We start from the raw sequence: 14,988 nt of genomic DNA, 5'->3' as shown, positions 1-14,988 counted from the left end.
CAAATAATTTAATGTGAACTGAGTGCTGAATGGGGCGGAAATCCTAAAGGGTTTGTGGGCATTCACCCCCATTTAAAAAAAAGAAAATTCAGTTGCCTTTAGATGCATTCTGGAATACATAATACACTTATTATAGAAGTCTAAAAGAAAGTAACATTGTATATTTCAAGCTATATTTCAGTAATAATGTTCATTATTGGCATAATGTCAAATCTTTGATAAACAATAATTTGAAAAGGAAGTATGGAATTACTCAATAAAACCACACGTACATAATACATAGCCTCACTGAGCACTGAAAATATATTCAAAGATTTTAAAATAAAAAATAAAATCTGCAAAGTTGATTTCTGGAAATGCAATCAAATTTGTACCGATAAAAATTACACAGAAATATTTTAATTGTTTTAATATGACTGAAATTGGGTACCATTTTATAATTCTTCATGTTTACTTTTTCCTGGCTTTGTTATTGGGTTGAAATATGTGGTTGGTTGATAGAATTGTGTAATTGTCAGCAGTCTTGTTTCTGACGTTTGTGAGTTTGAAACTACTGTCAAAGATAAATAATTCAGTAGATAGCTTTAACCAGCACCTTCCAACAAAACAAGTACTTATGTCTGCTATACTTCTGTGTAGCGAGACTCGTGCAAAAGTTGAGAACTTGTAGTTGACACATATTCTTTTGATCTCCATTGAAGTCTAAGACGACACAATACACAGCAAAACACTATCCACATGTCAAGGCATGTCAACGAAATGACCAATTAATTAAATAAATTTATTAAGGGTTAGTTTTGATTGCTTGTGATATAAATTGGTCGTAACAAAAAGTCCACTTCAAGAGATTATTTTTGTGCTATCAATGAATAATGTGATTGACATTTAGTTACGGAAACGTGTATAATTCCGGTAAATTTCGTATTTGAAAAACGTCACTAATGAGTTTAAAATAATTATTACTGAAAATAAAACATGTTTGTATGATTTATGTAATTTTGTCATTAGGTACTTTTTAAAAACCACAAATAAATAATGATTTAAAGTACATGTACTCAAAAAGCACTGACTTATAAACATAATACTGTAAATGTATTAATTAATGTTTAGATGTTTTATGACTTACAATTTTTAGAAAGTCTTTTAAAAACCCCAACTTTTCTTTATTTTTTGTTTTGTTTTTTTGAAATAATAGATCTGGATAATACCGGTATTTAAACATTACTCTCTTTTTTTCTTCATAGTTTTGGGTAGAAGAGTGATTTTTTTATAAATTTAAACAAAATCTGTTTAATATAAATTAAACATAAAATTTTATTTATTTTTTATATAATGATACCCCAGTACATTGTTTATAAGTATTTTTAACCCCCCCCCCACCAAAAAAAACAAACCCTTTGATGGATTATTATTCTATCAGGGTTTTGGATCTCATTAATTTGGACACAGCTGGGTTTTTTGTCTGTTCTGAGTATTCTTACATGTAGATCTTTTTACTATACCTCTCAAAACCAGACCCTCTATAAACCGGAATTATCTCAAAACCGGACAGTTTCTGCAGTCCCCTTTTAAATATCTGTACAGAAGTGAACCTCTCTAAACTGGATACGTCTTAAAACCGGGTGTTTTACTTTATCCCAAGGGTGTCCGGTTTAGAGGAGTGTCACTGTAGTAATGTCAGCAACAGCTGGTAAAGATGTTGGTGAAATGCATTTCAAGTTATATAAGTCAAATTAAGCATAATATTTTTGGACAGATACATGTATGCAGATGATAGCAATTTCACAAGCATCAATGCATATAACCGTATAGTATACTTCTATATTGTATAGCTTGTGATATCAGAGGCTTGTAGACATTGTTTCTTTAGATATAATGTATAGTTTGTAATTTCAGAGGTAGACATTGTTTCATTAGTTTGGATAATATGTATGGCACTGTTTATTGTAAACCATATGGATAATATTTAATAATAATAATTACCAGTAACACAAATTTATAATTGCAGTTTCATACATGTAGTTGCAAGTAACTTATTTTGCTATTTTTACACTTATTTGCAATAAATAACTAAAATTAGTCGATCCCATAGATAATCTTTCATAATAAAAAAGAAAGAAAAAAGAGGACAACTTTACTGTACACCGTGCTGCTACATGTAAAATGATTTCCCATAAATTCTTGGTAAAATTGTAAAGCTCATAAACAACCAGTTATCCAACAAAACAATAGCCAATCCTTAGACAACTCAAATTCAAAATGTGATTTCACGCAATTAACTGTTGAAATGAATTTTTCTATATTAATATAAAATATTTTTCTACTAGTAATTAAAATTATTTTGCTTTGGGCGTAATTTAATTCAAAAAATATTTTTTTAATTTCAAAAGAAGATAAAGTAATAATATTTTTTTTTAATGCATTGTGGAACTATGAGATTGCCCCTTTAATAGTTCTAAATAGCAAATGTCCTTTCATTTGATAAATTGTTTACTGCTCTTAAAATTATTCCAAGTTGTGGCTGATGTTTTCAGTAGAATACCTCCCAAGACAGCAGCCTAGAAAATTAGCGAGAATCAAGCACATTTGAACAAAAACAAAAAAGTAGGAGAGGGAAAACAACATAGAATAGCGAAAAATGGAGCAAGAGAAATTTAAATCAAACAAGAACATAAAATGAGTTAACATGTTAAAAATGAAAAACTCAGATTTTAAAGACACCCAAACCCACCCCTCTGAACATCAACATGTCCCTGTTCGGCTTTTTAATTTTTTAAATTCCTTTTTAGATGAACCAGTTGCCTAGACAAATTTTTCATTTTAAAAATATGCTCTTGTAAGTTTTTATTATTCACAGATGTTGCATCAGTTACTTTTAATGTTAGTCAGTTACCAGTTTTTGTTTTTTTTAAAGTTAGTACCAAATTCCTTGTAGAAAACATTGGTCTCTTCTTCTTGTGATCAGAGATTACTTGTGCACTTCCAGGGCTCGAAATGCAGTGTTAGTGCATGCTAATTTTTGCGTGTGCATGTAACTTTTAAAACTGGGTGCACGCGGTGCATGCTAATATTTTTCAAGTACTGTGTATTGCGTATACTAGTATCCTGTTGTCTAGCAGATTCAGACTCAAGTTGTTGAATTTTGCGTATGCATTTCGTAATCTGTTCGCCACATGAAAACGATAACTTTTATCTTATGGGCGCATCCATTTTGTATCCCATAATCCTACTTACAACAGTGGCGCCCTTTCGGTCATTTCCGTGAAATATATTTGCGAAAATTGCCGGCAATATTTCGGTTATATCCATGAACGGTATTAGGGAAGGTGGTCGAGACCGACTTTGGGGTATCCACGCACGTAACACAGTTGTTGTCGTCACTGACAAATTGAACTCCGCCAGATCTGTGATCAATACAAAGTATCGTAACTGCCTTGAACATTTTCTACCTCAGATATGGACATTTGATCAGATGATTGCAAACGTGCAGGTGCGTTACTCGCGTAGTTGACTCGAAGTCAGCCAGTGATTATTTCAATCGCAACTTCTCGTCGAATTCCGTAGGCTAATTTATATTATACCAACAGATATTATCGAGTTAAAAAAAGTTGATAACTTGCTTAATACAAAACACAAATATTCGTACGTTTTTGTAATAGGCCTATTATAGATTTCTGTACGGTGTTTACGTTGGGTGAAATTATCAAATTTGATCAACAATCAGTAATAAACGCAGTTGTATAACGTTCCGGTACTGTTAACAAATAAATATACGTATTGCCGAATAATTCCGAATAGCTTCGTATAAATAAAAAAATTCAACACTGTAATCAAGGTAATTAAAATAGTATTTTCCTCATTGTTAACAGGATTTACCTTATTTTTGGTGCATGCAGAATTTTAATGGTGCATGTAACTTTTTTTTCAGCATGCACCTGTTGCATGTAGATTTTTTTTTTCATTTCTAGCCCTGACTTCACATTTCTGTATGTATCTAAAAACTTGATGCTTCGGATTCAGAGAATTTTGGCAAGTTCAAAGACCTGTCAAATACAAGTGACTTTTTTTTGTTGCGTCAATTACCCATACTTCATTTGTGATTATAATTGTATTGAGATTGTATGCAATGAAATATTCTTTTGACATGACTTTGGCACAACAATCAAAAAGATCTTAAGAATTTTGTTGAATGGTTTTAAAGAAATAAAATAAGATGTAAAAAATTGTCTAAATGTTGTATCAGTTACCGTGGAATTGCTCATACCATGTTATTAGGATTTCCAGCAGAGTGAAAGCTAAGAAAATGCATGTACAATTTAAATATGCCATGGTACCGAAATTTGAAAACTGTGCATTGAATCGTGGGTCTAAAACTGCAATTAATCGCCCCATCCCTACCGCTGGGATGAGTTGACCAGCATCCATATCTAGTCCTATGAAAAACTTTATGAGTGCATAATTATACCCAAATTCATTCCTGATAATTTGATCAAATGTTTTTTCATCTTATTTTCAGATACCTTTTGCCCAATAGTATTTTCTTTCAAGTTGTGATTCATTCATTATGTCTGTAGGTGAAGAACAAGTTGAAGTAAGTGTTTTGTTGAATAATTAAAATTTCCAATTGATTCATTCTGTAAGACTAAGAGTGTGTGTGTGTGTGTGTGGTAGGTGTATTTCTTGTGAAATCCAGGTATAAATTTATCATTTATTAAATACAATGCATACTTTGAAGTGTACTAGTTAGTAAATTATAAAATGACTTATTCATTTTACATTACTGTAGTGTAGTGTATTATATTATATTTTTTAATGAATCACAAGTGACTAAATTTTAATATGCATTATTAAAATTATTATTTTTAATTGTAAGCAGAATGAACTTTTAAGGTGTGATGTTTTTCACTGACAGGTTGCTTTGTGTGATTACTAAATACAGGGATCACCCTGTCCATTGCCAAATTAGTCACTTGTTAATTTGTATAAAAAGTGGCTAAAACATTTAAAGAGTGTATATCTTACACGGAGATAGTTTATTAATTAAAAAATATTAATTAGTAAACTACCCCTGTTATATATTTAGCATTCATTTAAATTTATTTATATTTCAGTTAAGTTACAGAATTAGCATTATGAAATATTACAAAATGTTATGAGAGTGCGGTGACAGTTTGGGTGTAATGCATCTTGCAGAGTTCATAAAACTGTCTAGCCTTTATCTTTCACCACCCTTCCTGCAAATGCTATTCCTCACTGTGGTGCAGGGATGACAACATTTTTGTTGTGTTAACATGAGTTCAGTAAAAGCATTGATCTGTGATAGTACAGTGAAACCTGTCTAAATTGGATCATGTCAGGGACTTAATATTTATCCCATTTAGACAGGTTCCGGTGTTTAGAGGGTTACGTTTTAGAATTGAGCACCGAGAACCTTTGATCTTAAATCTTTTGTTTAGTAATTGGTAATTTAAAAAAAATTTTTTTTTTTAATTAGCAGCTACTATTTGATATTTTATAATTTGTATAGCAATCTTTAAAATTTGCATAGCAAATCGTGATGTGTTGCTCATTGAAATGTTGTCTGCAGAACACTACATGTAGTATTTGATACTAATTACTAAAACTTTATTTACAGTGTCCATTGTGTATGGAACTTCTGGAGATTGATGATGTCAATTTCTTTCCGTGTACATGTGGATATCAGGTAAGCTTTTAAATTTTAAACATTTATTTAGTAATTTATTCAAAATAGTAATGTGAAATAAATAAAATTAATAGCAGAAATCTATACATGGTTTGAAGAAATGAGATTTTATTTTATAAAAACTGTCGGTATAATATTTAAAACATATCTAATAATTTGTTTTATAATTTTCCAGATTTGTAGATTTTGCTGGCATAGGATTAGAACTGATGAAAATGGATTATGTCCAGCATGTCGAAAGGTAAATGCTGAATCATATTATTTATTTTATTAATAGGTCTGCAAATATTATATTTTTTACTAAAATCCAATTTGTACAATACAGTGCCAAAGTGAACACATTAAACATGGAGATTGACATTTGGTGAATATATTTAAGAAAACATATTTTAGTTCCTGTTTAGTGAATAACTGCTAAAACTCTGCAATGTAATATGTTCCTGCAAATAAAGACAAATATATTGGCATACTTATAAATTGTTTACTAAGTGTAAGTCTTGCCTTGAAAATAATGTCGAGATATAAGTATATTTTGGTGGCATCAGTGTGTAGCTCAAAGTTCAGTTTTGGCTCACAAACTATAAGTCTGACATAAATGAAACTTAGTTTGTATTTGCACATATATACATATTAATCACAATGCGGGGGGGGTGTGTGGGGGTGGAAATCATTAACAAACATATTCTTTTTAAAATGTAAATTGAATTTATTGTTTTATTTCTTTAATATTTCAGCAATATCAAGAAGATCCTGCAGAATTTAAACCTTTGACAGAAGATGAGTAAGTAAAATAAAATGCATATCAGAACTTTTGTTTTTGTTACAGAATTACAGAGCCATTTGATGGAAAATCAGCTTTAATAGTAAGCCCATATTTTTAATAACAATGTTTATGCATTACCGTGTTTTTGTTCATGTCCCTGAATGGACTTTAAATTCATTACCAAATTAAGACATTTATGATGGAATAAATATTTCAGATCTGCAGGAATAGTGGAATGTATTATTTATGATTATCCCTTTTACATTATGTTTTCAGATTACAAAGAATGCGTAAAGAAAGGCGTCAGAAAGATGTCCAGAGGAAACAGAAGGCTGCCGAGAATAGGAAGCATCTAGCTAATGTCAGGTGGGATAATATTTTTTGTCATTTCAGATTACCATGCTTGACATATTTATTATAATTAACGTCACTAGGTTACGAATTTAGCATGATTCCAAGTTTCTGTGAATCCCAGACTTTGGATTGGAAGCATAAGATTATTATACGGAATCCCAAAATATCTATATTAAATCATGTTTATAAACCTGACGGGAATTCCCTCTACCCCCCAAATTCATTGCCTGGTCGTGTATCGAGAATAAAATGTTTTCGCTAAGTGTACTCGATTTGTTCTCATTTTAATTAAAGAAATTGACATTCACACATGTACAACCTGGTAAATTCCTCTGTGTATCTAAGCATTACATAAATAACAAATTGTGGAGCTAGTATAGTAATAGTATAACAACTTTTATTGACATAAAGCATGTTTTGTTGTGGTTTTTAAATTTTGTGTTGTGTTGGTATAAATTGTAATGCCTCAAGTAATTGCTTCAACGCATTGGTAACATATTTCTTTACATTATTAAGTTGTGCAAAATTAATTTTTCAATGTACTTTTTTCAATTATAATCTTAGATTACATTTTTCATGTTTTATATTATTGACAAGATTTTATTGCTTGTTGAATATTCTTATGTATTATATTTATTATCTTTCAGGGTTGTGCAGAAAAACTTAGTATTTGTGCTTGGTTTATCCCAACGTCTTTCGGATCCAGAGGTTTTGAAAAAGCATGAATATTTTGGAAAGTTTGGAAAGATCCACAAAGTGGTCATAAACCAAAGTACCACCTATGCTGGTTCCCAGGTTCATGTATGTCTGTATTGCATGTTCAGTGTGACTACTTAGTGTACAGATTAATTAATATTTTATCTTGTTATTATTTACAAAACAGCATGTTAAATTTGTTTAATTATTAGTCGTTTTTGAAGTCATTACTTAGTAATTGTTTAGATAAAATATTACAATAAAAAGATGTCTTGGGAAATGCTTTGATTACAGTGTTCACTAATTTGCATGAAACACTCAGAACCCCATTTATGCAGAATGACCTGCTATATTTATAACTTTTCCTTACCATCTACCCACACGTAGTTTACAGTTTCTATTTTGTCTCTTTCTGTAGAGGGGGCGAGATGTAGCCCAATGATAAAGCGCTCGCTTGATGCACGGTCGGTCTGGGATCGATCTCCGTCGGTGGGCCCATTGGGCTATTTTTCGTTCCAGCTTGTGCACCACGACTGGTATATCAAAGGCCTTGGTATCTGTTATCCTGTCTGTGAGATTGTGCATATAAAAGACCCCTTGCTACTAGTGGAAAAAATGTAGCAGGTTTCCTCTCTATATGTTGAAATTACCAAATATTTGACAGACAATAGCCGATGATTTATTAAAGCCGCACACCCTAGTTCATCCAGCGAAAATAAATTATAATTTGGTTAATCTACAAACCTGTAACACACATAGATCACATTTTTATCAAATGGAGTGAAAAAGCAGGTTTTATATTGATAAATACCATGGGAATCCCCATGTCCCAATTGCTTGAAATAATTTTGAAAGTTAGTATTCTGATGTCACCGGTAGATGTCGCTCGAAGCACAACAATGCCTACGTCACGACAAATTTCACAGACTTGGGGTGCGTTCTTTTCACCTCTCCTGGACATGTTCCAACTGTTCTGTCCTGGTTGTATCCCCTCTCCAGATATCGTAAGACTTAGCAAAATTATTGGTTTTAAGGGTTTGTAATGTTTTGTATTGAGACACTTACTTGTCTGAACTTTATTGTTACTGAAAATGTTCACGAACTGTGAAGAAAAATCTCACAAATGAACAACAAGCAAATGACAACAAATCGGATGTTGATTGCGCGAACCGTGCACGAGAAAACAAACCGAACCAAAATGATAACGGTCACGTGGTATACCAACGTCTATGACGTTTACACAGGAAGATTCCCTCTAAAAATAGATTGGACCTCGCTTGCTTAACGTTTTTTTCTCTCGAGTGCATGCGGCATTTTAAGAAATACAAAAAATGCATTTCGTGGTTTTACAAACATCAAGATTACCAAAAAGCACTTCAGGTGAATGGAAATGTGTATTCTAAATAATAAAATGTAAGTAAAGTGCAATTTTATTTGTGAAAAAATGGATTTAATAGCGAAAAACAACGCCGTAATGGTTAACAACTAGCCGTAACTAGGGTGTGTCCCATTAATCAATGTGCTTTAGTGGTGTCGTTAAACAAAAACAAACTTTCTGTAGAGTATCCATTTCCGTGATTTTCATTTAATAGTTTATGATTTTTTTTTTTGATAAATGTAAGAATAATTAAGCAATTATAAAAGTTTGTTTTGTTTAAAGACACTACTAGAGCACATTGATTTATTAATCACTGGCTATTGGATTTCAAACATTTGGTTAATTCAACATATAGTCAGTCTTTTAATTAAACATTCTATGTGAGTGGGACACTAGTACAATATCTTGAACATTGTATTTAGTACATTGTTGCTTTGATTTTGATCTGGCAATCATTTCTTATAAAAGAAAAAAAGAAATGGGATGTTTTTTTAATGGCTGTTTGGTGTGTAGCAATGGTTATTTCGACAATTGGAAGGAAGGAGTGTTATTTAACAATGCACTCAACACATTTTATTTATGGTTATATGGTGTCAGACATGGTTACGGGCTTTTTGACAATTGGTGAAGAGAGACATGGAAGCTGTTGCTCTTACAGTAAAGCAGATCTTTTATATGCACAGGACAGTACATACCTTGGTTTTTTACATCTTTATGGGAACCTAGTTGGAATAAGTGTTAATCTATAGGTTTCATCTCCATTTGTCCATCTGTCTGTTCCACATAGTTTTCCGGATGTTTTTTTATTTTATTATTGTTATTTTTTAATTATTATACATAGCATAGCTTTATCATATACTGTTACAGATCAAGTTCAACTTTCATTGTGATTTACCCATTTTTGATAAGAGTTATGGCCCTTGAACTTAGGAGATAAGAATATTTGTTTTCTAGAAGCTGAAATGTTGTCTATAGTCTTATCATGTTCTGTTACAGATAATTTAATTTCCCAATTTTCAAAGATTTATGGCCTTTAAATTTAGGAGATAAAAAATTTAGTTGGGCCCAGTAGGGAACTTGTGTTGCTTTAACAGCACTCTCAGAATGTTTGTTTAAGTTAAGTGGCAAAATTACTGCATGTTATATATCATATAGACATAATTTAAAATATACTACTTTCCTTAATAGTAGTTTTTTTTTTTTATTACCTTGGCTGATGATTTGCTGTTTGTTACAGGGTCCGAGTGCAAGTGCTTATGTGACCTATGTGAAGTCTGATGATGCTCTGAGGGCGATTCTAGCTGTCAACAATGTTCATATAGATGGACGCACTCTCAAGGCATCTCTAGGAACCACAAAGTACTGCAGTCATTTTCTTAAAGGAACCCAGTGTAACAAAACGGTAAAATAACTTTAATTTGCATTATCATTTTATTTTATTAAACATTTTCTTTTTCTTTATTTTTGATAAATCTAAGATATTTATAGGGTTAATCATTTTTTAAGTGTCATCTACATTTATATGTTTATATATTCTCTTGTTATTTAATTATTTTGGTGTTTGAAAATCATATGCCGTTGAATTGATTGCTCAAAGAGCATACAGATGATATACTTCATTTTTCTAAAAATAGTTTTATTACTTAAAACGTCAACCATTTCAGATTTAATATTTATTTGAAAAGTTTCACTAGATTTCTTTCCTGTGAATGATGTTTTATTTTTAAATATGTGAAACGGGCCTCGAATTTGGCAAATTAGAGAGCAAGGCAATTTGTCCTAGACCAATGGATATATTTGGGGGGCATTATGGCTAGAAAGCAAGACAACACGGCAAACTTCAACAAACACAACAGCACACATTAAAAAAACAATTTTCAGAATTTTAATATGATGACCAGTTAGTACCATGCAGTTTGGCTGTGAGATTTTGTTTAATTGTAATTTGACTAGGGCAATTGCTGTCATTAAATTCGAGTCCTGATCTAGTGTTTTCCCTAACTTGTTTTAGAATGGTGCGGCACCATGCCTCAATAATCTAGCACCATCTTGCCTCAATCAGCACCATGCTGCCCTGAGATTAAACTAGCCTTTTTCAATAATTAATGTTAAAATTGCCTTTATAAAACACCCAAAGAGATATTATTAATTAGTAAAATATGCCTTTTATATCTTTTGCCATTCATTTATTAAAGCAAGCACATAAATTACATTAATGTTTATTTCAATTAATTTTTGTGTATTTTTAATGAAATACAAGTGCCCTGAAAATGGTGAATATGCCCCAAAAGTGTCTGGTCTGCCATGCCTTGCCAAATTTCTAGGGAAATCACTATCTGATCATTTATAAATTTGCAGTCGAGTGTTGTTGAAATGGCAATGCTTTATTTCAGGATTGCATGTACCTGCATGAACTTGGTGAGGAAGCGGCTAGTTTTACGAAAGAAGAAATGCAAATGGGGTATGTTTCTTTATTACATCTTACAAGGTTTTTGTTGTATTTGTACATTTGTTAACAAGGGTATCTTTTTATTCAAGCCTTCTAGAAGTGTTAAAAAAAATCCACTAGCCATGGGACCAGAGATTTAAAATTTTTACTAGTCATGATTAAAAATTCACTTTAAGTAAATACAAATTTACTAATAGGAATAATTGGATATGTCACCTAAAGGAAGGAAGGAAGGAAAGGTTTTATTTAACCTTTAGACTACTGGGTTAATTTTTAACAAAAACCACGTTGAGTGGATACAAGTTTTTACTGATATATATATCGCCTAAATGTTTTATAAATACATGAAATAAAGTTCATATATGAATCGGTAAGTATTATTTTTGTGGGTTTTTATGATTTTTGGATCAGTTAATGGTGATTAAAATTAGGTAAAAAATCGAAAAAGGCACGTTTACTTATGGACATTTGTGGCCAGCTGTCCAGTATTTATGTCCATTATTCCCAATAACAATGGTTTCATATTGCATTATTTGGTGATTTTTGTTGATTTTCAGTGGAAAAAATCAAAATAAAGGCACCATTTTGAAAAAGAAATCTTTTTTCTTTTATTATATTTTCATTTCTGGTGAGTGCTGTGTGCAAAACTGGGAAATATGAATTGGGGAATGCACTGTATACAGTATACAGTATGTCGACTAACATGATGTAGGGCGAGTTATCTCGCCTGCAGTTTTCAGAAGGTTAACGATGCACTCAACACATTTTTATTTACTGTTATATGGCGTCAGACATGGTTAAGGACCACAGAGATATAGAGGGGAAACCTGCTGTTGCCACTTCATGGGTTACTCTTTTCGATTAGCAGCAAGGGATCTTTTATATGCACAATCCCACAGACAGGATTGTACTTAGCACAATCTTTGTTACACCAGTTGTGAAGCACTGGCTGGAACAAGAAATAGCCCAATGAGGCCACCGACGGGAGTCACTTAAAGGAGACAGAGCTTAAACACCCTTAGATTGGTGGCTGGATATTCATATTTACATAGTCTTAAATTGAGCATTTGATGACTCTTTTTTTTTTTCACTAACCGTTGGACATGGCGATATTAGTTATTTACTAGTCCAACATTGAATATCACTAGCCATGGGAGTGGGGCTACCATAATCTAGAAGCCCTTTTTTTAGTCTGGATCGAAACTGACATTTTGTTTTAACTAATTTTCAGAATGTGATTTATTTTCATTAACAATTACTAATATTTGGAAATAAATGATTTGTATAAGAGTTATTAAGATTTTTAAATGCTTCAGATGTATGATCATGCCTCTGAAAATTGAGATAATGGTTGTTTCGTTCGTTCGTTATTCGCGTAAATCTCATTTTGCGTAACCTATTTTTTGTTTGCGCAAATTTGGATCACCATTTACATGGATATAATGGGTTACACAAAAATAAAATGGGTGACATGGATTTATTTCTATGTAACCAATAAATGGGTCGTGCAGATTTTCAGTTGTCAGAGACCTGATGAACAATGGGAATTTGCTAATCGATCTGCTGATGGAGGGAGACCCGATGAGTTTTTTTTTATATGTATTAATGATGTACTCTGTGTCTTATTTACATTACAGTAAACATCAGGAGTATGAGCAGAAGCTGTTAGAACAGTTTCTAAACAATCAGAACACGGCAAACAATCATATGACTAGTGCACCTGTTAACCAAAAAATACAAACCTCTAGGTACGTATCATTTATTTCATATTTCACAAAGTGATTACCACCCGTATGTATCATTCATTTTACTATTTAATGGAATCTCTACATATTTCACAAAGTGATTACCACCCGGATGTATCATTTATTTTACTATTTAATGGAATCTCTACATATTTTACAAGGGTGATTACCACCCATATGTATCATTTATTTTACTATTTAATGGAATCTCTACATATTTTACAAAGTGATTACCACCCGTATGTATCATTTATTTTACTATTTAATGGAATCTCTACATATTTCACAAAGTGATTACCACCCGTATGTATCATTTATTTTACTATTTAATGGAATCTCTACATATTTCACAAAGTGATTACCACCCGTATGTATCATTTATTTTACTATTTAATGGAATCTCTACATATTTTACACGGGTGATTACCACCCGTATGTATCATTTATTTTACTATTTAATGGAATCTCTACATATTTTACAAGGGTGATTACCACCCGTATGTATCATTTATTTTACTATGTAATGGAATCTCTACATATTTTACAAAGTGATTACCACCCGTATGTATCATTTATTTTACTATTTAATGGAAAATCTAAATATTTTACAAGGGTGATTACCACCCGTATGTATCATTTATTTTACTATACTCTTCAAAAGAAGAAACGCAAAACCACATTGTCGTAACATTTGGAGAATTGATTTAATTATTGAATGTGAGTCCGATAATTACCAAATGTTGCAGGATTGTTCACAATTCACTCTAGTCCATTGTGAGTAAGTGATAGGACACACCACCAAGGTCAAGGTCATCTGGAGTCAATACCGGGTGTGGCCTCCGCGTGTGTTGACAACTGCCTGGCACCGCCTGCCCATTGAAGCAACCAGAGTACGGATGACGTCCCGGGGAATGGTGGCCCACTCGGCCTGCAAGGCTGCTGCCAGCTCGGGCAGGGTCTGGGGCTGTGGTTGTCGCTGTCGGAGGCGTCGGTCCAACTCGTCCCATAGATGCTCAATTGGGTTCAAATCCGGTGATGTCGATGGCCAAGGAAGGACATTAATGTTGTTGTTCTGTAGGAAAGCCGTTGTGAGACGTGCTGTGTGAGGCCTGGCGTTGTCATGTGGGAACACTGCGTTGGCGTTGGCCATAACTGGAACGATGTGTGGCCGGAGGATCTGGTCAATGTAGCCCTGTGCATTCAGGTTGCCCTGCACGTGGACCAGGTCAGTTCTGCCAGTGTGTGAGATGGCTGCCCACACCATGACACTACCCCCGCCGAATCTGTCCACTTCCTGCACGCAGTTTGCCGCATAACGTTCACCACGACGCCTATACACGCGACATCTTCCATCATGACGTCGGAGCAGAAATCGGGACTTGTCACTGAACCACACCTGTCTCCATCGCAGTTGAGGCCATTGTCGATGAATCTGGCACCACTGCCGTCGGAGTCGACGGTGTTGTGGTGTTAAGATGACACCTCGAACTGGACGTCTGGCACGAATTCCTACCTCACGTAGGCGGTTCCGTACGGTCTGGTCGGATATCCTGCGCAAACCTGGTATTGCTGCGGCTGTGGAGGTGGCAGTAGTCAATCGTTCCCGAAGGTGGCGTACCCGGATGTAGCGGTCCTGCCCGGGGGTAGTGACCCGTGGTCAACCGGATCTAGGGAGGTCACGTGTTGATCCATGTTGCTGGTAACGGTCCCACAGTCTGGAGATGGTGCTTGGGGACACATGGAATGCCCTGGCAACGGCCGTTCTGGATTCGCCTGCGTCTAGTCGGCCGATGGCATTGTTTCTCTGCAGTTCACTAAGACGTGGCATGTCCTGGATTGTCAACTGTCGGCCAGATACAGAGGCCAGGCAAGCGAACACCCTGCACTTTTATACTGTCG

General features: G+C 33.6%; 1 protein-coding gene across 1 annotated transcript in view; it reads left to right on the top strand.

The window, feature by feature from the left end:
* The window catches only part of LOC121381736 (CCR4-NOT transcription complex subunit 4-like), a 32,547-nt gene that overhangs the window by 2,762 nt on the left and 14,797 nt on the right, over positions 1-14,988 (top strand). Inside the window, exons 2-10 of the mRNA XM_041511082.1 lie at positions 4,517-4,591; positions 5,636-5,704; positions 5,880-5,945; positions 6,439-6,485; positions 6,744-6,833; positions 7,469-7,622; positions 10,133-10,297; positions 11,289-11,356; positions 12,982-13,092. Coding sequence (XP_041367016.1) covers positions 4,565-4,591; positions 5,636-5,704; positions 5,880-5,945; positions 6,439-6,485; positions 6,744-6,833; positions 7,469-7,622; positions 10,133-10,297; positions 11,289-11,356; positions 12,982-13,092 — 797 coding nt within the window. The 5' untranslated portion in view covers positions 4,517-4,564. The remainder of the gene's footprint in view (positions 1-4,516; positions 4,592-5,635; positions 5,705-5,879; positions 5,946-6,438; positions 6,486-6,743; positions 6,834-7,468; positions 7,623-10,132; positions 10,298-11,288; positions 11,357-12,981; positions 13,093-14,988) is intronic.

The sequence above is a fragment of the Gigantopelta aegis genome, chromosome 9 (assembly GCF_016097555.1).
Source record: "Gigantopelta aegis isolate Gae_Host chromosome 9, Gae_host_genome, whole genome shotgun sequence".
NCBI lineage: Eukaryota > Metazoa > Mollusca > Gastropoda > Neomphalida > Peltospiridae > Gigantopelta > Gigantopelta aegis.
Note: the sequence above shows the minus strand (reverse complement) of the source record. Positions and strands in the feature narration are given on the sequence as shown.